This window comes from Oncorhynchus nerka, linkage group LG14, assembly GCF_034236695.1.
Source record: "Oncorhynchus nerka isolate Pitt River linkage group LG14, Oner_Uvic_2.0, whole genome shotgun sequence".
Lineage (NCBI taxonomy): Eukaryota > Metazoa > Chordata > Actinopteri > Salmoniformes > Salmonidae > Oncorhynchus > Oncorhynchus nerka.
This window is the reverse complement of record NC_088409.1, coordinates 89,237,452-89,260,512: the sequence shown is the minus strand read 5'-3', so window position 1 is coordinate 89,260,512 and position 23,061 is coordinate 89,237,452. Positions and strand designations below refer to the sequence as shown.

General features: G+C 43.5%; 1 protein-coding gene across 1 annotated transcript; it reads left to right on the top strand.

Annotated features, from left to right (window-relative positions):
- Nucleotides 1-13,454: 13,454 nt before the first annotated feature.
- LOC115142224 (paired mesoderm homeobox protein 2A-like) lies at nucleotides 13,455-19,900 on the top strand. The gene is made up of 3 exons (XM_029681682.2): nucleotides 13,455-15,261; nucleotides 17,083-17,270; nucleotides 17,544-19,900. The coding sequence occupies exons 1-3, from the start codon at nucleotides 15,039-15,041 to the stop codon at nucleotides 18,024-18,026; spliced, it is 894 nt and encodes a 297-aa protein (XP_029537542.2). The 5' UTR covers nucleotides 13,455-15,038; the 3' UTR covers nucleotides 18,027-19,900.
- Nucleotides 19,901-23,061: the final 3,161 nt, after the last annotated feature.

Below are 23,061 nucleotides of genomic sequence, written 5' to 3'. Positions count from 1 at the left end.
CAATGGGCCCCACCCCGGTCAGTAATTGGACCAATGGGCCCCACCCCGGTCAGTAATTGGACCATAGCTGGCCGCTAGACTAACTTAACCATGTAAAAAACATTTAGCTGACATGGGTTTAATTGAGTGACTGCTGATGCACAACCACATTTCGAAAATGCACCTCACGTATTCTATGATTCTAACCCTCAACAGTAAGTTGAGACCCCGACTGAGTCCCCCCCCCAAAAAAAAATAAAACCATGTATTTATTTTTTGTGAAATTGATTTGTGGGCCTACAAAGGATGCCAGTTGCCCATCCCTGATCTACACTGATTTGAAGTGGTCAGTCTGTCATGGAAAGAACCGGTGTTCTTAATGTTTTGGACACTCAGTGCCTTCAGAAGGTATTTCACACCCCTTGACTTTTACAGAATTGTATCGTATTACAGCCTACTTTTAAAATGGATTACATTTAGACTTGGTGTCACTGGCCTACACACAATACCCCATAATGTCAGAGTGGAATTATGTGTTTCTATATTTTTCTAATTAATTAACAATGAAAAGCTGAAATGTCTTGAGTCAATAAGTATTCAACTCCTTTTTTATGGCAAGTAAAAATGTGCTTAAGTCCAGCAAGACCCTTTGACTTTTTCCACAACTTGTTTACGTTACAGCCTTGTTCTAACATGGATTCAATTGTTTTTTCCCCTCATCAATCTACACACTATATCCCATAATGACATCACAATATCCCATAATGACATCACAATATCCCATAATGACATCACAATATCCCATAATGACAAAGCAAAACCAGGTTTTTAGAAACGTGTGTACATTTATAAAAAATAAATAACTGAAATATCACATTTACATAAGTATTCAAACCCTTTAGTCAGTACTTTGTTGAAGCACCTTTGGCAATGATTACAGCCTCGAGTCTTCTTGGGTATGACGCTACAAGCTTGGCACGCCTGTATTTGGGGAGTTTCTTCCATTCTTCTCTGCAGATCCTCTCAAGCTCTATCAGGTTGGATGGGGAGCGTCGCTATTTTCAGGTCTCTCCAGAGATGTTAGATCGGGTTTAAGTCCAGGCTCTGGCTGGGCCACTCAAGGACATTCAGAGACTTGTCCCGAAGCCACTACTGCGTTGTCTTGGCTGTGTGCTTAGGGTTGTTGTCCTGTTGGAAGGTGAACCTTCGGCCCAGTCTTAGGTCCTGAGCACCCTGGAGCAGGTTTTCATCTATCCCTCGATCCTGACTTGTCTACCAGTCCCTGCCACTGAAAAACAACCGCACAGCATGATTTTGCCACCACCATGCTTCACCGTAGGGATGGTACCAGGTTTCCTCCTGATTTGACACTTGGCATTCAGGCCAAAGAGTTCAATCTTGGTTTCATCAGACCAGAGAATCTTGTTTCTCATGGTCTGAGAGACCTTAAGGTGCCTTTTGGCAAACTCCAAGTGGGCTGTCATGTTCCTTTTACTGAGGAGTGGCTCCCGTCTTGCCACTCTAACATAAAGGCTGATTGGTGGAGTGCTGCAGAACCTTTCTGGAAGGTTCTCCCATCTCCACAGAGGAACTCTGGAGCTCTGTCAGAGTGACTATTGGGTTCTTGGTCAGCTCCCTCCCCCGATTGCTCAGTTTGGCTGGGGGGCCAGCTCTAGGAAGAGTCTTGGTGGCTCCAAAATTCTTCCATTTAAGAAAGATGGAGGCCACTGTGTTCTTGGGGGCCTTCAATGCTACAGAAATGTTTTTGTACCCTTCCCCAGATCTGTGCCTCAACACAATCCTGTCTCTACAGACAATTCCTTTGACCTCATGGCTTGGTTTTTGCTCTAACATTCACTGTCAACTGTGTGACCTTATATAGACAGGTGTGTGCCTTTCCACATCATGTCCAGTCAATTGAATTTACCACAGGTGGTCTCCAATCAAGTTGTAGAAACATCTCAAGGATGATCAATGGAAACAGGATGCACCTGAGCTCAATTTCGAGTCTCATTACAAAGGGTCTGAATACTTATGTAAACAAGGTATTTATGTATTGTGTGTAGATTGATGAGGACATTTTTTTATTTAATCCATTTTAGAATAAGGTTGTAACATGACAATGTGGAAAAAGTGAAGGGGTCTGAATACTTTTCGAATTCACTGTAAATTGCGTGGACTCACTCTGTGTGTAATAATAATATGAAAGTGTTTAACATGACACAACATATTAACTGAGTACCACTCTTCATATGTTCAAGCATGGTGGTGTCTGCATCATGTTATGGGTATGCTTGTCATCGGCAAGGACTAGGGAGTTTTTTAGGATAAAAAGAAACGGAATAGAGCTAAGCACAGGTACATTCCTAGATGAAAGCCTGGTTTAGTCTGCTTTCAAACAGACACTGGGAGACAAATTCACTTTTCAGCAGGACGATAACCTAAAACACAAGGCCAAATATTCACTGGAGTTGCTTAGATGGGTGAGAGAGAAGAAAATGTATGTTGTCCATTTTGAATTTAGGCAACAACGTGGAATAAGTCAGAGTTGTGTGTCTGTGTGTGTGTGTGTGTCTGTGCGTGTGTGCGTGCGTGCGTTTGACTGTCCTGAGGAAGAAGAGGATGATGATGAAGAGAGTCTCTTAGTCTGTCCATCAGGCTATTTCTGCCTGCTGCCATTTCTCTGATTAGATTATAGGGAAACGGAAACCCAACCTCTTTCCCCTCCACCATCCTCCTACGCCCTGAGAGACAGAGCAGCTACCGCTTAACAGAGACCGAGAGGGAGGAGAGAGAATTAAAGAGAAGGGGATGTGGAGGGTGGAGGAGAGAAAGAGGTTAGAGATGGAGGGGAACATATTGGGACTTCGGGGAGAACATGAAAGTGGGAAATTGAGAGTGTGTGAAAGAGATGGAGAGGACATCTTATGGATTGAAGTAGAGTTTAAGCTACTGAGGATGTACCTTCACAGTTCAACTCTACTTCACACACACACGCCCACTGTATTCTCCATACATACACATTCCTCCAAACACAACCACACACAACCACAGAAGAAGAAAAAAACACACTCGCACGCAAACACAACCACACACAACCACACTCTCACACACACAAACACAAGCACACTCACACACTAACACAACCACACACACAAACATTAACCACACACGAACACAACCACACAGGTAGACTACAGGTAACCTGTTGCTAACCAGATTGTTGCATTATGCAAAGTCTACTTTGATGCTTCATCTCTTTATTACACTCTAAGAAAAAAGATTCCAACGGGGTTCTTCAGCTGTCCCCCTAGGACAGTGTTTCCCAAACTTTTTATAGGCCTGTACTGTTGGGGAATAATCAGAATTGGTTGGTAACATAGGTAAGATGTTTTATATTCATCATATGTTTGTAAGTTACTTCTCATCAGAATGTTATGTTTGTATAATACTGTGGCGGGGTTGCAGTATCTGTTCTATGTCAAGACTAAGTTGCTTGGGCCGGAGAGAGGGGAGAGGTCAAGCGTGTATCTCTTGGCTCCACAACGTCTGTGTGCCAGTCAGTGTGTCTCTGTGATCTTGTCAAGATAGGATGGATTTGATATATGCCTGTTGATATGGAAGATTGAGAAAATAACACAGTTTAGGAGACAAAGCTGAACCATTTATTATGTCTAACTATGTGTGTCTTTTGCTATTAAAGGATCTCCGTTGCAATGTGGAAGGGACTCTCAGAGAATTCATTGATAGACACTGAATTGATCTGAGAGTCACAGGGTTGTGATAGAGCTCATATTGTTACTACTACAATTTTTTACCTTTATTTAACTCGGCAAGTCAGTTAAGAACAAATTCTTATTTTCAATGACGGCCTGGGAACAGTGGGTTCAGGGGCAGAACGACAGATTTGTACCTTGTCAGCTCGGGGATTTGAACTTGCAACCTTCTGGTTACTAGTCCAATGCTCTAACCACTAGGCTACCCTAGATGGACTTTGATAACTAACTCTGATTTGTGTGTGGTTTGCTCTCATGATTTGGTAAATAGAGGAAATTTCCACGACAGTACCCCTTCAAACATTCAACCTCCAGCTGCGTACCCCCTCTAGCACCAGGGTCAGCGCACTCTCAAATGTTGTTTTTTGACATCATTGTAAGCCTGCCTCACACCCACACACTATATGATACATTTATCAAACATAAGAATGAGTTTGAGTTTTTGTCACAACCCGGCTCGTGGGAAGTGACAAAGACCTCTTATAGGACCAGGGCACAGATACAAATATAATAATGTTGCTCTTTATTGAACCATTTTACATATAAAACCTTATTTGTTCATTGGAAATGGTGAATATCTCACCGCAGGTTAATGAGAAGGGTGTGCTTGAAAGGACGCACATAACTCTGCAACGTTGGGTTGTATTGGAGAGAGTCTCAGTCTTAAATCATTTTCCACACACAGTCTGTGCCTGTATTTAGTTTTCATGCTAGTGAGGGCCGGGAATCCACTCTCACATAGATACGCGGTTGCAAAGGGCATCAGTGTCTTAACAGCGCGATTTGTCAAGACACAGTCTGCTTTGATGGTTTCTAGCAGTGGCTTCTGAATCAATTCAATTTTCACAGAACTGCTTGTTGCCATTTCGACGAGGTTCTCTTGTTCAGATATCAGTAAGTGGACTGGAGGCAGGGCACGAAAGGGATAATTAATCCAGTTGTTTGTGTCATCCGTTTCAGGAAAGTAATTGAGCACCCAACTCACTCGGGTGCTTTGCTATTTCACTTTTTTTTTTTTTTTTACCTTTTTTACAATGTTGGCCAAGGAACAGTGGGTTAACTGCCTTGTTCAGGGGCAGAACGCCAGATTTTTACTTTGTCATCTCGGGGATTCAATCTAGCAACCTTTCGGTTACTGGCCCAACGTTCTAACTACTAGGCTACTTGCCGCCCCATTTGACATTGTCCATAAGCTTGAGTTAATTTGCACACAAAAAATCATACAATGATGTGTGTTGTCCTTGTTAATGCAGACAGAGAAGCGCTCCAACTTCTTAATCATAGCCTCAATTCTGTCCCGCACATTTAATATAGTTGCGGAGATTCCCTGTAATCATAGATTCGGATCATTCAGGTGGAATGAACAACTATCTGAGCAGCTAACCGATCACTGCAGCTGTACATAGTCCATCTGTAAATAGCCCACCCAATCTACCTACCTCATCCCCATACTGTTTTTGTTTTATTTACTTTTCTGCTCTTTTGCACATCAGTATCTCTACTTGCACATCATCATCTGCTCATTTATCACTCCAGTGTTAATCTTCTTAACTCTTCGCTACTATGGCCTATTTATTGCCTACCTCCTCATGCCTTTTGCACACACTGTTTATAGACTTTCTTTTCTCTACTGTGTCATTGACTTGTTTGTGTTATTGGCTTGTTTATTGTGTTATTGGCTTGCTTATTGTTTACTCCATGTGTAACTCTGTGTTGTTGTCTGTGTCACACTGCTTTGCTTTATCTTGGCCAGGTCGCAGTTGCAAATGAGAACTTGTTCTCAACTAGCCTACCTGGTTAAATAAAGGTGAAATCAACATTTTTTTAAATAAAAACATCACCCCGATTGGCCAGTTGTGTGAGAAACTCCTCATCATCAAGCGGTCAGACAAGTAAAAATTATGGTCAGTAAAGAAAACTTTAAGCTCGTCTCTCAATTTAAAAAAAGTGTCAATACTTTGCCCCTTGATAACCAACGCACTTCTGTATGTTGTAAAAGCGTTACATGGTTGCTGCCCATATCGTTGCACAGCGCAGAAAATACACGAGAGTTCAGGGGCCTTGCTTCAGCAAAGTTAACCATTTTCACTGTAGTGTCCAAAACGTCTTTCAAGCTGTCAGGCATTCCCTTGGCAGCAAGAGCCTCTTGGTGGATGCTGCAGTGTACCCAAGTGGCGTTGGGAGCAACTGCTTGCACACACGTTACCACTCCACTATGTCTCCCTATCATGGCTTTTGCGCCATCAGTACAGATAACAACATGAGCAGCAGCTACATACGTAACGGTTCATGTGATTGGATGTTAATTATTTGACTAGGGTACCTATACAGGGTACCTGTATTTGACATTGTGTTGTTATTTCGCTGAACAATAGATGGTTAAATTGGCGAGAGAAAAAACACCCAACTGTATAGCCCCGTTGGAAAATATAAATGTACTGTTTGAAAATGTGAAGAAAATGTTAAACACATTTTCTATACCTGCCCTATGAGAACCATTTTTGGTTCGAGGCAGAACCCTTTTTGTTTGCAGATAGAACCCTTTTGGTTCTATGTAGGACCCTTTGTGAAACCAAGTTTTTTTTCAAAGGGTTATTTCGGGGACAGCCGAAAAACCTATTTCGGTTCTAGATATAATTGTTTTCTAAAAGTGTAGTGTATACCTATAATTCCTTTCATTTTATCACCATGTTTGGCTTCTATCGTTGGGGCCTGCCTGGCGTGGCAACATCACAAGGAGGTGGGTGATGATGACTCGCTCGTGAGCACTCAGCGCGGTCCGCGCGCATCACTCAGAGCTCAGATAGCCTCGTGGTCCATTATCATATCTGTCCGCGCTCTTAACGGGGCATTTTCATCCGTGTTATCCTCCCCTGTCCGTCTCCCCCTCTCCTCTCCTCTCCTCTCTCTCTCTCTTTTCTCTTTCCCCCGAGGTCTCTCAGAAGGCAGGCACGGATCGATCCGCCATTACTCCGCGCTTAGCTCATCCTCATCATATTGGCAACAGAGAGGCACCCCTCTCCTCACCGGGTGTAGGCCAAATAGAGACGCCCGGGGGTACAGTCTGCTTCCTGACATGGTGACGGTGAGCAGGGCGCGCGGGTGGGCTCGAGACGCGGACCGGAGCATCTCCAGATGCAAGCTGCCAATCCCCGTACAGTTACGAACGCTCGCCTGTCCCAACGGGAGAATTATCATAAAAGGGAATAAAATAGCCCTAAAACACAGCCATCCCCCTTCTCCTAAAGAAAGGAACAAATCCATTCTCCCTAATTCGAACCTTGCTCAGGGACAGCTCGCGTGGCAGATTGCAGCCTAATTAGTTTAGAGGGAATTTAATTCAATTAACTTTCCACAGCTCCGCGCGCCCCGCCGCCGGCCAGCTTTCAGAGCGCGGGGCCTGAGCCTGAGATCTAATTAGCGTGTTTGTAGAAGCTCTCCTGCGCGCGGCCATCCCAGCTCCTCCAGCTGTGTGTGTGTGTGTGTGTGTGTTTCTCTAGGGACAGTTGGTCTGTTTTTTATCCTAAATTTTTTTTTTTAAAGATCAAGCTAATTGCTAGGTCCATTGCTAGGCTAGACATGGGGATAGCATGAATAATCATATCAAAGTAATATAAGCCTGACTTATATATTTGATGCAGTGCTTTAAAACTTAAACATTAGGCATGTAGATTTGATAATAAGTGTTCTCATCATAAACACAGGAATGCTTAAATTAAACATGATAGTCAGTTTTTTCCAGTCAGTTTCCAGGTAGGAAAACACCTACAATGCATTCGAAAAGTATTCAGACCCCTTGACTTTTTCCACATTTAGATACGCTTGATTCAATCATGTTTTCCCCCTTGTCAATCTACACACAATACCTCGTAATGACAACGTGAAACAGGTTTTTAGACATTTTGCTAATTTATTAAAAATTAAAAACAGAAATAACTTATTTACATAATTATTCAGACCCCTCGCTATGAAACTCGAGATTGAGCTCAGGTGCATCCTGTTCTCATTGATCATCATTGAGATGTTTCTATAACTTGATTGGAGTCCACCTGTGGTAAATTAAATTGATTGGCATCTCTGGAGAGACCTGAAAATAGCTGTGCAGCAACGCTCCCCATCCAACCTGACAGAGCTTGAGAGGATCTGCAGAGAAGAATGGGAGAAACTCCCCAAATACAGGTGTGCCAAGCCTGTAGCATCATACCCAAGAAGACTCGAGGCTGTAATCGCTGCCAAAGGTGCTTCAACAAAGTACTGAGTAAAGGGTCTGAATAGTTATGCAAATGTAATATTTCAGATTTTTATTTGAAACACATTTGCAAACATTTCTAAAGAAATGTTTTTGCTTTGTCATTGTGGGTGTTGTGTGTAGATTGACAAGAATAAGGCTGTAACGTAACAAAATGTGGAAAAGGTCAAGGGGTCTGAAGACTTTCAGAATGTCCTGTATTCAGATTTCAGTGTTCAAATTTCAACCACTAGTATTTACTTCCCCATTGTCCTGTTTAGAGTGTGTTTAGTCATTGGAAATGCATTTGACTTTCCATGCCTTTTATTCAGATCAGTGTTAGGAATGTCTGTCACCTTAATTAGATTTCAGCACAACTGAACAGGACATTTGATACAAGAAAGATTTCCAATCTTGTGGTGTTAAAACCTTGTAAAGATCGGACCCTTTTTCATTTTTTGGGGCCTAAAATGACATACCCAAATCTAACTGCCTGTAGCTCAGGACATGATGCAAGGATATACATATTATTAATACCATTTGAAAGGAAACACTTTGAAGTTTGTGGAAATGTGAAATTAATGTAAGAGAATATAACACATTAGATCTGGTAAAAGATAATACAAATATAAAAAAACAGATTTGAAATGCAATCGAAAGGCCATAATGTATTATTCCAGCCCAGGCGCAATTTAGATTTTGGCCAATAGATGGCAGCAGTGAATGTGCAAAGTTTTAGACTGATTCAATGAACCATTGCATATCTGTTCAAATGTTGCATCAAGACTGCCCAAATGTGCCTAATTGGTTTATTAATACATTTTCAAGTTCATAATTGTGCAAACAATAGCATGGTATTATTTCACTGTAATAGCTACTGTAAATTGGATAGTGCAGTTCGATTAACAAGAATTTAAGCTTTCTTCCCATATCAGATATGTCTATGTCCTGGGAAATGGTTTGTGTTACTAACAACCTCATGCTAATCGCATTAGCCTACGTTAGCTCAAGCGTACCGAAGTCAGGACACCGATCCTGTAGTTAAATAGTTCAGGCTACAGCTGATGTCCCTAAAAAGTTCCATTATTGGTGACATTGTTCAATGAAGAGGGGTCCATCTGCACCTCGCAACAGTAGTCAGGATCTTGTGGGCCATCTGTTGTGTGGCGGTCCCTTCACTTGGATTCAAAGGTGAGTTTGCTGGTAAAATTAAACTGTTTCCAAAGTTAAATGTGCGTAGCTTGTTTTCCATTGTGGCGCAAAAGAACAGCGACCTTCACTCGAGAGTTTAAACGTTAACATTTAATCCATTCAACGAGCCAAAGCCGCCTTGCGGCGTGTTTGTCTCCGAGGACCCCTTTAATCCGGGATAATACCCTCGCGCAGGGGCCTGAGTGGGCGCACGGAGTTTAACTTTGAACTTTTAAATTCATGGGAGATTTAACGGAAACTGTAACGGTGGCCTTTCGCATTCATGGCGTCTGAGTCAACAGAGGCGGCAACAATAGCCACAAGAGGCTCCTCGCGACCCTGGAGTGACAGAGAGCGGGACCAGAGTCAGGGAATATTCTAAGGATTTCCCCAAATTATCACATTCCTCCTCCCAAATGTGTCTTAACTTCTCATAGGCCTAGATGCCCTGTTAAACCGCATGTGTCTTGTTGGCTAGATCATTTATTTTTGGTGGTCTCATGTAATTAATGTGTATTTCTGCCTTGCAATCAAAAATTGCCTATTTTAACGAAAATGGGGCACGTCTCCTATGCTAATTGAATTCCGTTCGTTTTGGTTTCGCTTTCCCCATCGCTCTGACGGTAATCGTTTCCGATAGTCCTTCCAATAGAGCTGGGGCTGTCTCCCGGCCGGTACCGTGGACGGGGCGCGGTAAGAACGATAGGCGGTGAATGCAGATTGGGCTAATGAAGCAGGCGGGTGGGGGGTAGAGGGGAGATTGATGAGACCTGGGGAGACTGGTGCCGCTGTGATGGATAGATGGAGAGAAGGGAGATGGATGGAGACTGAGGGTAGGCTGAGGGATCAGTAAAGGATGGGACGGATATGTACCGGGTTCAGTGAAAGGCCGCACCGGGGGCCGAGACAGTATCTGTCCCGGGGCACGTGGTGGTCTGGAACACGCGGGGGTGTCAATCAAAAGAGGTAACCGATCCATCACGAGAGCAGAATCCTGACCAGTCCCAAAGAGGGTGATTAGAACCTCGTGACAACGCTGTAATGTCTTCTATCTGGTCTATCATCGAGTCATGGTAGCCTAACCAAAATGGCTATTTTCAGTTCTGTTGTTGAAGCCATCATTATTACAGGCTATAGGCCCTAATGTATTATTTCGATAGATATTTGATATATACCTAGACATTTCCTTTTTTAAATGAACTACCAGGCGAATTAACGGCCAAATAGCGATTGGTCAATTTGTAATTTAGAGTAATCAACACTCATATAATAGATATAATACCTATCGAATAGAATAGAATGTCGTTCACCGTGTGAAAATATCTATTTGGCTTCCGTCCGATATTGACACCATTAAAATTGTAAATAATCAAGAGCATTTTACTTCAACTAAATAGCATCTAATACAGATAGATCATGGATGGCTGCTGTCCGTGACATGGTGCTGAGACTCGGAGGCTACCAACCCCATTTTCAACAGAATTAGAAAAAGAAGCAAAATCCTGCCCAGATTAACTATGAAGTAAATAATAATGATTTGTATTGCGTAGTTGGTATCGAATGTAAGTCTATAGTGGCATGATACGTATAAACCACTGATGCATATCCCATATTCCAAAACAATGTTTGAAGGAAAATTCGTTGGCTAATTTTAGTCAGGCTATATAGCCTAGCCTATATACATGGAATTATATTGATTTATATTTATTTAACGATTAAAAAAAATATATGTTTTATCTACGTCTGTAAACCTACATCTGTCAAGACACAATGTTGTGTCTGTAGAGGCTATTTACAGCTGTAATGGTCATTTCAAATAATGATATGATTATTGAATGATAGATCTATATGTTATGGGCTGTAAATTAACCTGTAAAATGGTCTGTTTTATCCAATTTAATGGAGTCGCCTATTATCTTCGAAAATAAGGTTCTGGAAAGAACCAAAAGGGGTTCTATATTTGCTTCATATATGGCATGCCTAAGGGTTCTATATATAGAACCCTTTTGTATGGTTCTTTGATCAGAACCCCAAGGGTTCTTCTTCACTGAACCAAAATTGGTTCCATTTAGAACCCTTGACTTTCAGATAGGATTCTATATGGAACCAATTTCGGTTCTATATAGAACCTTTAGGGGTGTCAGAATATGAAGCAAACAACCTTTTTTTCTAAAAGTGTAGCCTATATTGAGAACCGACTGGTCAGTGGTCTGGCAGAGAACCGACCGGTCAGTGGTCTGGCATAAAACCTAGCAGTTGAGAACCAACCGGTCAGTGGTCTAGCATAAAACCTAGCAGTTGAGAACCGACTGGTCAGTGGTCTAGCATAAAACCTAGCAGTTGAGAACCAACCGGTCAGTGGTCTAGCATAAAACCTAGCAGTTGAGAACCAACCGGTCAGTGGTCTAGCATAAAACCTAGCAGTTGAGAACCGACTGGTCAGTGGTCTGGCATAAAACCTAGCAGTTGAGAACCAACCGGTCAGTGGTCTAGCATAAAACCTAGCAGTTGAGAACCAACCGGTCAGTGGTCTAGCATAAAACCTAGCAGTTGAGAACCGACTGGTCAGTGGTCTAGCATAAAACCTAGCAGTTGAGAACCGACTGGTCAGTGGTCTGGCATAAAACCTAGCAGTTGAGAACCAACCGGTCAGTGGTCTGGCATAAAACCTAGCAGTTGAGAACCGACTGGTCAGTGGTCTGGCATAAAACCTAGCAGTTGAGAACCAACCGGTCAGTGGTCTGGCATAAAACCTAGCAGTTGAGAACCGACTGGTCAGTGGTCTGGCATAAAACCTAGCAGTTGAGAACCGACTGGTCAGTGGTCTGGCATAAAACCTAGCAGTTGAGAACCGACTGGTCAGTGGTCTGGCATAAAACCTAGCAGTTGAGAACCGACCGGCCAGTGGTCTGGCATAAAACCTAGCAGTTGAGAACCGACTGGTCAGTGGTCTGGCATAAAACCTAGCAGTTGAGAACCGACTGGTCAGTGGTCTGGCATAAAACCTGCTTAATTCAAACCTTTATTTTGAGCATTTTATTGAGTCAGACACGGTGCTGAAACAGCCAATGAAACAGCAGGTAAAATGCTATAGTGTGTACGGGCGGTTGCCAGGCACCTGTTGCTGTAAATACACAGATGAACGTGTGTTTAGCTTCGACACGTTTTGTATTTATTTCGGCCTATGACCTTTCCCTGCTCTGTAAAAGCATTAGGCCTGTAAGTGCACAGGATAGGCTACATTTTGGGGATAGAGCTAGTGCACGCATATGATTTGCACGGTGATGGATGAGTGAAGGCTGGAACGATGGGGTCCCGTTGGCGCACCAGCCATTCAATCCCGAATTACTTATATGCACAATGGCGCACCGGCTTCAGGCGGACCGCTTCTAACCTGGTTAGAGTCAGAGCGCGCGACAGCTCTATGACTAGTGGTGCCACGTCTGTGGTAGAGAGAGAGAGAGGGGCTGAGGGCGAGACAACTGCATGGGTTCTGATTCAGAGTCCGGCTCGTGCGCGCCCCAAGGACTGCAAAACCCTTTGTTGAGCTCGTGGAATAGGGCACCCAACATACCTGCAAGATGACAGACACAAAGCCAACAGATCAATCTGATATCATGCTTCAGACAATATCACAATCACACAACAGTTAGGCATATGAGGAAATATGCATCGGACATTTTATTTAGATAATTAGTTTATATACAGTTGATTAACTGGAGTAAACTGATTAAGCTGAAACAGCACGCGGTGGCATACAGTGTTGAAACAACAACTTGTTATATTGCATTGAAGTTGACAATCTTTTTTTAAATGAAAAGTGAGTGGTACCCTATTGAGCAGCTCAACGTAACAGCACCGGTATTGAGGAGAGGTGATTTATATATGTTGAAGGGAAACTGAGTAAGCTATAGGAATAAAATGGTTTGAAATGTATAGGCCTATTTGTATTTTTTGTTTAACCTGCAAGTTATGAGCCTGTAGGTCTACAATAACCAGCCGAGGAAGAACTCAGAACAGCAATAAAAACACCCCATTAAAAGTTGAGGTCTTTAGACATGCATTACATGCATATGAATGGGGACAACGGTGAGGCAAACAAATGACTAAACATGTGTTCAACAGTCCATGATTAAGCTTTGAAAAGCAGAGACAGAAACGAAAATGAACGGATAACTATTGTGACTGCATGTTATTAACAGGTATTCATTCTATTGTACTTTATTTTATAGGCCAATATTGCGATGTTTTTTGTTTTATAATTGATATCATTGTTATCATCATAGTTTTTGTGACATGTAAGTCCATACAAGATAAAGTATGTGAGTTAGAGACACTGTAGTGGATAATATAAACGACTATTCTCTCCCGGTGCTCCCCGCCCTTCAAACGCAATGCAACCGGGCCTGAACGCGCGCCCTTGCTGCCACCAACGCCATGCGTTCAAGACAACATACATTTTCAAGAGGATTCCTAACGTTATTGATATTGTTGCAGACTTGTTGTGCGCGGAGAAACCCCAGTCCTGACACAGCAAGATGCGGGTTATTCAATGGGACATAAACATGGCAATGCGGCAGGTTGTAATGCCATTAGACTGGGCCACTGGCAAAGTAAGCGGTGATAGTACGAGAAGAGCCCTCTGCCGCTATCGAGAGCTGCTCTTTTACATATAAAACCGTATTATATTATTACACGCACACAGGGCCAGTGGCCACATTCCCATAATCAATTTAGCACGCGCGTAAAACTGTTAATTTAGCAACACAAGCTCCAAGGGTTTGGACGATATGATTTTGTCGAATATAGGCTATTTTCTTCTAACGAAGAACCTCTTAATTTCTCAAACGGTTGAATTAAGGACCCAGATGTAGCAGAGAGGACACTCCTGGTTGTCTAAGCAACTGATAATTCATGTGTTTAATAAACGTTACATCGATTTCGTGTCACTTCCATTCCAGCCCCGGAATAAGAGGAGACGCTGAGATTGTGCTCTAACCACCCTGGGCATTATAAGCTTATGGCCCATGAGGCGCGTGCTAGTGTGTTTCATATCACGTTGGATGCCACTGAACAATAACTTAAATCAATTTATGGGGAGTCAATGCGTTTATGAAAGCTTTCCATGGGAACCACTGATTGAAACGCGTTCAGTTTGGTTCAGCAGTCAGACACTCTTGAGGTGACGCATACACCCATACATAGGCTACCACCCTTACACGGAGAGAAAGGCTACATCTTGAACAACATCAAATAAAATATATAATTCCAGAAATCAGAATCATATCAGGAGTTTATCTGGCATAAAGACGTCTGGCTGAGGGTTAACTTCGCGCGCATTAGTAATGCATGAGTAGTGGGAGGGGGCTGACCGTGCACGATGCCCCCCAATAGACTCTCGAGACATTGTCATGGAAAGAGACCACCGCCTCGTTATTGTCTCGCGGACTGCCAAGTTTATTATAAACACTGCGCGAGCTGGCGGGTGCGCTGTCATACTGAGTGCAAGGCGAGGTGGTCCGGAAGGGAGCGAGAGCGAAACTGACGTGGATAGAAGAGGAAGATACCGATACTGAGAGAGAAAAGAAAGAACGAGATTTCAGGAATATTACTTTCAAGGAAGAGAGAGCGACGTGAAGAAAGACATATATATGGTAAAATAACATCCTGCTTTGACTGAAAACAAGAAAACCAAATTGAGAGCGGGACTGAACTCGGGGACCTAAAGCTGGTCATTGGAGAAATTTGAAAAACGGAATTCATTCTGTGGTGTTTTTACAGGTTTAACCGTTTTAATTCCTCTCGAATCCGGAGAAGTACATTTCATCCAGCGCTCGCCCCAGAGTTGTCGTCCTCGCGCCTCCATGTATAAAATGGATTACTCCTACCTGAACTCATATGACTCGTGCATGGCGGCCATGGAGGCATCGGCCTACGCGGACTTCAGCTCGTGCAGTCAGGCCAGCTCGTTCCAGTACAACCCGATCCGGACCGGGTTCGGTGCCAACCCGGGATGCGCACCTCTGAGCACCGCTAGCTGCACACTGGGGTCCCTTCGGGAGCACCAGCCCACACCCTACTCCACAGGTAAGAGCGCGTAGAGAGCATGGGGAGAGGGTATAGTGGGGCACGACTGGGAGATTTGTCTCGCAGGAGTTGCTCACAGCGGTGTTTTATCTCCAGCTGTTGGCTATAGTTAAAGCGTCTGGTCTTATTTGAAATACTTGCGTAAAATGTCATTTTTGTTATTTGATTATACCAACTAGGCTAATCGAAGAAGGAAAGACATTTCATTTGATTAATCATAACTCAATTAATCGAAATGATAAATATTCTGTTTCATATTATCATACCTCTTAATTTGAGGGTCTAATCTTTCGTTTTATGTTACATTTACATTTACATTTAAGTCATTTAGCAGACGCTCTTATCCAGAGCGACTTCGTTGGCATGGGGATAATTCAGTCAGTGTACAATTCGGTAGATGGCAAATATATCTGTATTATCAACTAATCAAATTTGTAATTTGTTTAGTCTATTTAATAGAACTTAGCCTATCCTAAAATGTACCCTATCCACCATTTTCTATTTAATAGAACTTAGCCTATCCTAAAATGTACCCTATCCACCATTTTCTATTTAATAGAACTTAGCCTATCCTAAAATGTACCCTATCCACCATTTTCTATTTAATAGAACTTAGCCTATCCTAAAATGTACCCTATCCACCATTTTCTATTTAATTCGTTATGTGGTCACGATTCGACTGCGCAATTCAAATGTTTATTTTTTGCTACCTTTCCATACATATATTTCCAATTTTATAATTCATGTCGATATGATGGAATAGGAAAACTAGATTCTTTATTTATTTACAATTTTGCCGGATGAGAAAAAAGAATCTTTACGTAATCGGTTTCTTTTTTTTACCAGGTACCTGCAACAAAGGTAGCTCAGATGTGCGAGTGCCTTTTTGAATTTACAATTTTCCAAGATGAAATCTCTTGAGATGCACAACCTCGTTTTCATGTGTCCAAATGAAAAAAAAGAAACAAACAATAGCTCACTTAGTAACAAAAATAATATGGTAACTACTGTCTTATATTAATAACAATTAAATAACAATTACGTTTTATAGTTACTAATAGGCCTACAGCTAATAAAAAGGAATTATCTTCAACAAATGGTTGAAGCCACCTTGTTCGAAAAGCGCGTCCTGCTGCGCCTAAAACCTCATTATTGCACTGTTTATATTTATATGTGAATTCCCTCTAACTTTCTGGATAAGCTAATGATTCTTTTTTTTAAAATATGATTTTATTGTAGTTCTAGATGAAGGCGCACTGACAGACCGTGGCGTTCGTTATGCACGTGCTCTCTCTTTCATGACACTTTTCATTTTTTTTAAAATCAAATTGAATGAAATAATGAAACTGGAATGTGATTAGTGTATCACAACATTTTATTCGATGCCCTTGTTGATAGCCTATCAAATTCTGTTATTCCATGTTTAGTTTAGGCAAATTTGACCAAATTACAAATGATTTAATTTAGTTAATGGTATAATTACAACTAGCTAATTGTATAAATATAGTCATATATTTTTGTACGATTGTGGACTACCTCCCTATCATAGACTAAACCGAAAGAGAAACGTCTGAATAATAAATTATATAAATATGGGAACCACGATATTTCACCTAGGCCTACGGCTATATTCCGTTAGTTGAATTGATCAAGTCAATTAAAACGTGTATTGTACAGGGGAAAACATCTTCAGCCTCAAGCTATAGCCTACGAGGTCAGACAAAGGCAACTCCATAACATAGCCTATAGAAAAACGCCTAAAAAAAACCAATAAAACAGAGCATCACTAATTCGTTTTATTGTGATTGGTTGGCTCCGCAGTTCCATATAAGTTCTTCTCCGACCCATCCGGTTTAAACGAGAAGCGGAAACAGCGGCGCATAAGGACCACCTTCACGAGCTCACAGCTGAAGGAGCTGGAGCGCGTGTTCGCGGAGACCCACTATCCCGACATCTACACGCGCGAGGAGCTTGCGCTCAAGATCGACCTCACTGAGGCGCGGGTGCAGGTGAGTCCAGGGTTCTGATGAAAAACACGAATTCACAATAGATAAAACATTTTCATCCATGTATGGGCTTACACCATCATGTTTATTTTGTTAATGCAGTCAGTTATTGTCGAAATGATTGTTATCTACCAAATTGTAATCTATACATCCTTCATGAGTATACTTTTGAGATAGTATGTATGTTTATGTGTATATTTATTTTGTTGGCTTTTTCTTTTGGTTGTATTTTTAGACGTTTGAATGAGACTAAACTTTATTGTCTGTCTGTGTCAGGTGTGGTTCCAGAACCGGAGGGCTAAGTTCCGTAAGGTGGAGCGTGCGGCCAACTCTAAATCCAATGGGAATGGGGGCCCAGGAGGGAACAATGGCAATGCTGGGGGGAAAAAGGGTGAGCCCAGATCTTCCTCAGATGATGACGAATCAAAAGAGTCCACCTGCAGTCCCACCCCTGACAGCACCGCCTCGCTGCCCGGCTCAGCCAATGGGAACATGGGTAGCCCTGCCAGCCTCAGCCCCAGCCCCGCCCCTGCTAATGGTGGCTACGCCAACACCTCCAGCTCCCCCGTTCTACAGGGGCTCAAATCCCCTGGCTGGCCCAGCCTAGGCCCCGCCCACCCAGGAATGGCCCAACCCGCAGCCCAAGCTCCAGAGCTGCTGAAGGCGTGGCAGCCGGCAGACAGTATGACAGGGCCTTTCGCTGGCGTGCTCTCCTCCTTCCACCGGAAACCCAATGCTCTCAAGACTAACCTGTACTAGAGACAAGGAGACAGATCGCAGAGATCTCTAGTATAACTACTGTATATCTATACAGACTAACCTGTGCTAGAGACAAGGAGACAGATCTCTAGTATAACTACTGTATATCTATACAGACTAACCTGTACTAGAGACAAGGAGACAGATCTCTAGTATAACTACTGTATATCTATACAGACTAACCTGTGCTAGAGACAAGGAGACAGATCTCTAGTATAACTACTGTATATCTATACAGACTAACCTGTACTAGAGACAAGGAGACAGATCTCTAGTATAACTACTGTATATCTATACAGACTAACCTGTGCTAGAGACAAGGAGACAGATCTCTAGTATAACTACTGTATATCTATACAGACTAACCTGTGCTAGAGACAAGGAGACAGATCTCTAGTATAACTACTGTATATCTATACAGACTAACCTGTACTAGAGACAAGGAGACAGATCTCTAGTATAACTACTGTATATCTATACAGACTAACCTGTGCTAGAGACAAGGAGACAGATCTCTAGTATAATTACTGTATATCTATACAGACTAACCTGTGCTAGAGACAAGGAGACAGATCTCTAGTATAACTGCTGTATATCTATACAGACTAACCTGTACTAGAGACAAGGAGACAGATCTCTAGTATAATTACTGTATATCTATACAGACTAACCTGTACTAGAGACAAGGAGACAGATCGCAGAGATCTCTAGTATAACTACTGTATATCTATACAGACTAACCTGTACTAGAGACAAGGAGACAGATCTCTAGTATAATTACTGTATATCTATACAGACTAACCTGTACTAGAGACAAGGAGACAGATCTCTAGTATAATTACTGTATATCTATACAGACTAACCTGTACTAGAGACAAGGAGCAGAGATCTCTAGTATAACTACTGTATATCTATACAGACTAACCTGTACTAGAGACAAGGAGCAGAGATCTCTAGTATAACTACTGTATATCTATACAGACTAACCTGTACTAGAGACAAGGAGACAGATCGCAGCGATCTCTAGTATAACTACTGTATATCTATACAGACTAACCTGTACTAGAGACAAGGAGACAGATCTCTAGTATAACTACTGTATATCTATACAGACTAACCTGTACTAGAGACAAGGAGACAGATCTCTAGTATAACTACTGTATATCTATACAGACTAACCTGTACTAGAGACAAGGAGACAGATCTCTAGTATAATTACTGTATATCTATACAGACTAACCTGTACTAGAGACAAGGAGACAGATCTCTAGTATAATTACTGTATATCTATACAGACTAACCTGTACTAGAGACAAGGAGCAGAGATCTCTAGTATAATTACTGTATATCTATACAGACTAACCTGTACTAGAGACAAGGAGACAGATCGCAGAGATCTCTAGTATAATTACTGTATATCTATACAGACTAACCTGTACTAGAGACAAGGAGACAGATCGCAGAGATCTCTAGTATAACTACTGTATATCTATACAGACTAACCTGTACTAGAGACAAGGAGACAGATCTCTAGTATAATTACTGTATATCTATACAGACTAACCTGTACTAGAGACAAGGAGCACAGATCTCTAGTATAACTGCTGTATATCTATACAGACTAACCTGTACTAGAGACAAGGAGACAGATCTCTAGTATAACTGCTGTATATCTATACTCTCCTTCCCCCTCTATCTACTGCCCCCCCGGAGTGGGACTATCCATTTCATTTATTATTACCCGGACTCTCTAAGTGACAGTTGTAGTTTGTGAATATGTGTTTGTGTTGAAGTGTGTGTAACATGCATCTCATACGGGGTGTGTGAGTGTGTGTCAGTTGTTCTGTATGTTCTCACTCCAACAAAGCCAACCCCCCCCAACACACACACTATACACAGTCCAAAAGGCATTAGCAGACATTGTGCACTTAGTAACAGTAGCTCCTAGTCCCTGTACCTCCTGATTAGTAAAAGTAGCTCCTAGTCCCTGTACCTCCTGATTAGTAACACTAGTTCCTAGTCCCTGTACCTCCTGATTAGTAACAGTAGCTCCTAGTCCCTGTGCCTCCTGATTAGTAACACTAGTTCCTAGTCCCTGTACCTCCTGATTAGTAATACTAGTTCCTAGTCCCTGTACCTCCTGATTAGTATGTTAACCAGGCAGGCTGAAGGTAAACAGTCAGTCTTCCTGGAGAGAATCAGTGGGACAAAGCCCAAACTCTTAACAGCAAGCACATCCCCTCTGGAGAGGGGACCCCCAAATCCCTCTGTACTGGAGAGGGGACCCCCAACTCCCTCTGTACTGGAGAGGGGACCCCCAACTCCCTCTGTACTGGAGAGGGAACCCCCAACTCCCTCTGTACTGGAGAGGGGACCCCCAACTCCCTCTGTACTGGAGAGAGGACACCCAACTCCCTCTGTACTGGAGAGGGGACCCCCAAATCCCTCTGTACTGGAGAGGGGACACCCAAATACAACTATCCCCCTGAAGGCCAGACCAGATTCCCTCTCACATCCTCACTACACCCGTGCCAGTGAACCCCAAACTCCTACTGTCAGACAACCCCCACCCCTCCCCTCTGATCCCCATTCCCACCAGACTACCAGCTCAAACATCTCATAGCAATGTTCCCTCCCTGACTGGCTGGCTGGCTGAGAGGTTTAAGAGTTGTGTTTTGGGATTCAGGTCAGCATTGTTGGACATTCTCTGACTGCAGCTTGAACACTAGTAGACCAGTGGTCGACCGTACTTACTGCATAAAACACACGTCACTCTAATGGTCTGTGACACGACTCCTCCTGTCTCCCTCTCCCCCTCCCTGTCTCCCTCTCCCCCTCTCCTCATCTCCCTCTCCCCCTCCCTGTCTCCCTCTCCCCCTCCCTGTCTCCCCCTCCCTGTCTCCCTCTCCCTCTCCCTCTCCCCCTCCCCTCCCCTGTCTCCCTCTCCCCTCCCCTGTCTCCCTCTCCCTCTCCCTGTCTCCCTCTCCCCTCCCTGTCTCCCTCTCCCTGTCTCCCTCTCCCCTCCCTGTCTCCCTCTCCCTGTCTCCCTCTCCCCCTCCCCTCCCTGTCTCCCTCTCCCTCTCCTCATCTCCCTCTCCCCCTCCCCCGTCTCCCTCTCTCCCTCTCCCTCTCCCCGTCTCCCTCTCCCCCTGTCTCCCTCTCCCCATCTCCCACTCCCCCTCCATGTCTCCCTCTCCCCTCCCCTCCCTGTCTCCCCTCTCCCTGTCTCCCTCTCCCCCTCCATGTCTCCCTCTCCCCTCTCCCTCTCCCCCTCCATGTCTCCCTCTCCCCCTCCCTGTCTCCCTCTCCCCTCCCTGTCTCCCTCTCCCCCTCCCTGTCTCCCTCTCCTGTCTCCCTCTCCCCTCCCCTCCCTGTCTCCCCCTCCCTGTCTCCCTCTCCTCCTCTCCCTCTCCCCTCCCTGTCTCCCCTCTCCCCGTCTCCCTCTCCCCTCCCCCTCTCCCTCTCCCCCTCCCTGTCTCCCCTCCCCTCCCTGTCTCCCCCTCCCCGTCTCCCCATCTCCCTCTCCCTGTCTCCATCTCCCTCTCCCTGTCTCCCTCTCCCCCTCCCTGTCTCCCTCTCCCCGTCTCCCCGTCTCCCTCTCCCTCTTCCCCCTCCCTGTCTCCCTCTCCCCCTCCCCGTCTCCCTCTCTGGTACTATAGAGACGGTACTCAAGACAACTTTACTGGAAAGCAGTTATTTATGGATGAGAAAATAATGGAATAACAATGTTTTTTTGTGACCAAAACCCGTATGTCTTTTTTAAATGGACAGATATCGAAATGTTGTAATTGAAAATTATTTGTAAATAGTAATATATTAGTTATAGTCTAGTGTTTTTTTCCCACATTACTCTGAGGAGTTGTTCATTACAGAGCATGTCACAGCTCACTGCCCATCCTGTCTACATAAGGGCAAAGGGAAGGCTTATAGCAACTGTATGAAGGGTTATAGAGGTTGTGTGAAGGGTTATAGCACTACTGTAATATTCTGTCAAATAAATCTACCCTATAAAAACATTGCTCAAATGAACAAGATGTGGTGTTGTGTGTGACCGTCTGTGAGCATTGGGAGGAGGGGCTAAAGGATCCGATCACTTTTCGCTGCACTCACAGTTTCTTCTCCTCAAATAACCTCTGTCAAGGTCTCACTCACATAGCTTCTCCTCCTCCTCAAATAACCTCTGTCAAGGTCTCACTCACATAGCTTCTTCTCCTCCTCAAATAACCTCTGTCAAGGTCTCACTCACATAGCTTCTTCTCCTCCTCAAATAAGCTCCGTCTTGGTCTCACTCACATAGCTTCTTCTCCTCCTCAAATAACCTCTGTCAAGGTCTCACTCACATAGCTTCTCCTCCTCCTCAAATAACCTCCGTCTTGGTCTCACTCACATAGCTTCTCCTCCTCCTCAAATAACCTCTGTCAAGGTCTCACTCACATAGCTTCTCCTCCTCCTCAAATAACCTCTGTCAAGGTCTCACTCACATAGCTTCTCCTCCTCCTCAAATAACCTCTGTCAAGGTCTCACTCACATAGCTTCTCCTCCTCCTCAAATAACCTCTCAAGGTCTCACTCACATAGCTTCTCCTCCTCCTCAAATAACCTCTGTCAAGGTCTCACTCACATAGCTTCTCCTCCTCCTCAAATAACCTCTCAAGGTCTCACTCACATAGCTTCTCCTCCTCCTCAAATAACCTCTGTCAAGGTCTCACTCACATAGCTTCTCCTCCTCAAATAACCTCTGTCAAGGTCTCACTCACATAGCTTCTTCTCCTCCTCAAATAAGCTCCGTCTTGGTCTCACTCACATAGCTTCTTCTCCTCCTCAAATAACCTCTGTCAAGGTCTCACTCACATAGCTTCTCCTCCTCCTCAAATAACCTCCGTCTTGGTCTCACTCACATAGCTTCTCCTCCTCCTCAAATAACCTCTGTCAAGGTCTCACTCACATAGCTTCTCCTCCTCCTCAAATAACCTCTGTCAAGGTCTCACTCACATAGCTTCTTCTCCTCCTCAAATAACCTCTGTCAAGGTCTCACT

What these genes read in the sequence shown, in the direction of transcription:
- LOC115142224 (XM_029681682.2), top strand. Translation starts at nt 15,039, where the DNA reads ATGTATAAAATGGATTACTCCTACCTGAACTCATATGACTCGTGCATG. An exon ending in GCCCACACCCTACTCCACAG is followed by an intron (nt 15,262 to 17,082) that starts GTAAGAGCGCGT and finishes TTGGCTCCGCAG; the next exon opens with TTCCATATAAGTTCTTCTCC. An exon ending in TCACTGAGGCGCGGGTGCAG is followed by an intron (nt 17,271 to 17,543) that starts GTGAGTCCAGGG and finishes TGTCTGTGTCAG; the next exon opens with GTGTGGTTCCAGAACCGGAG.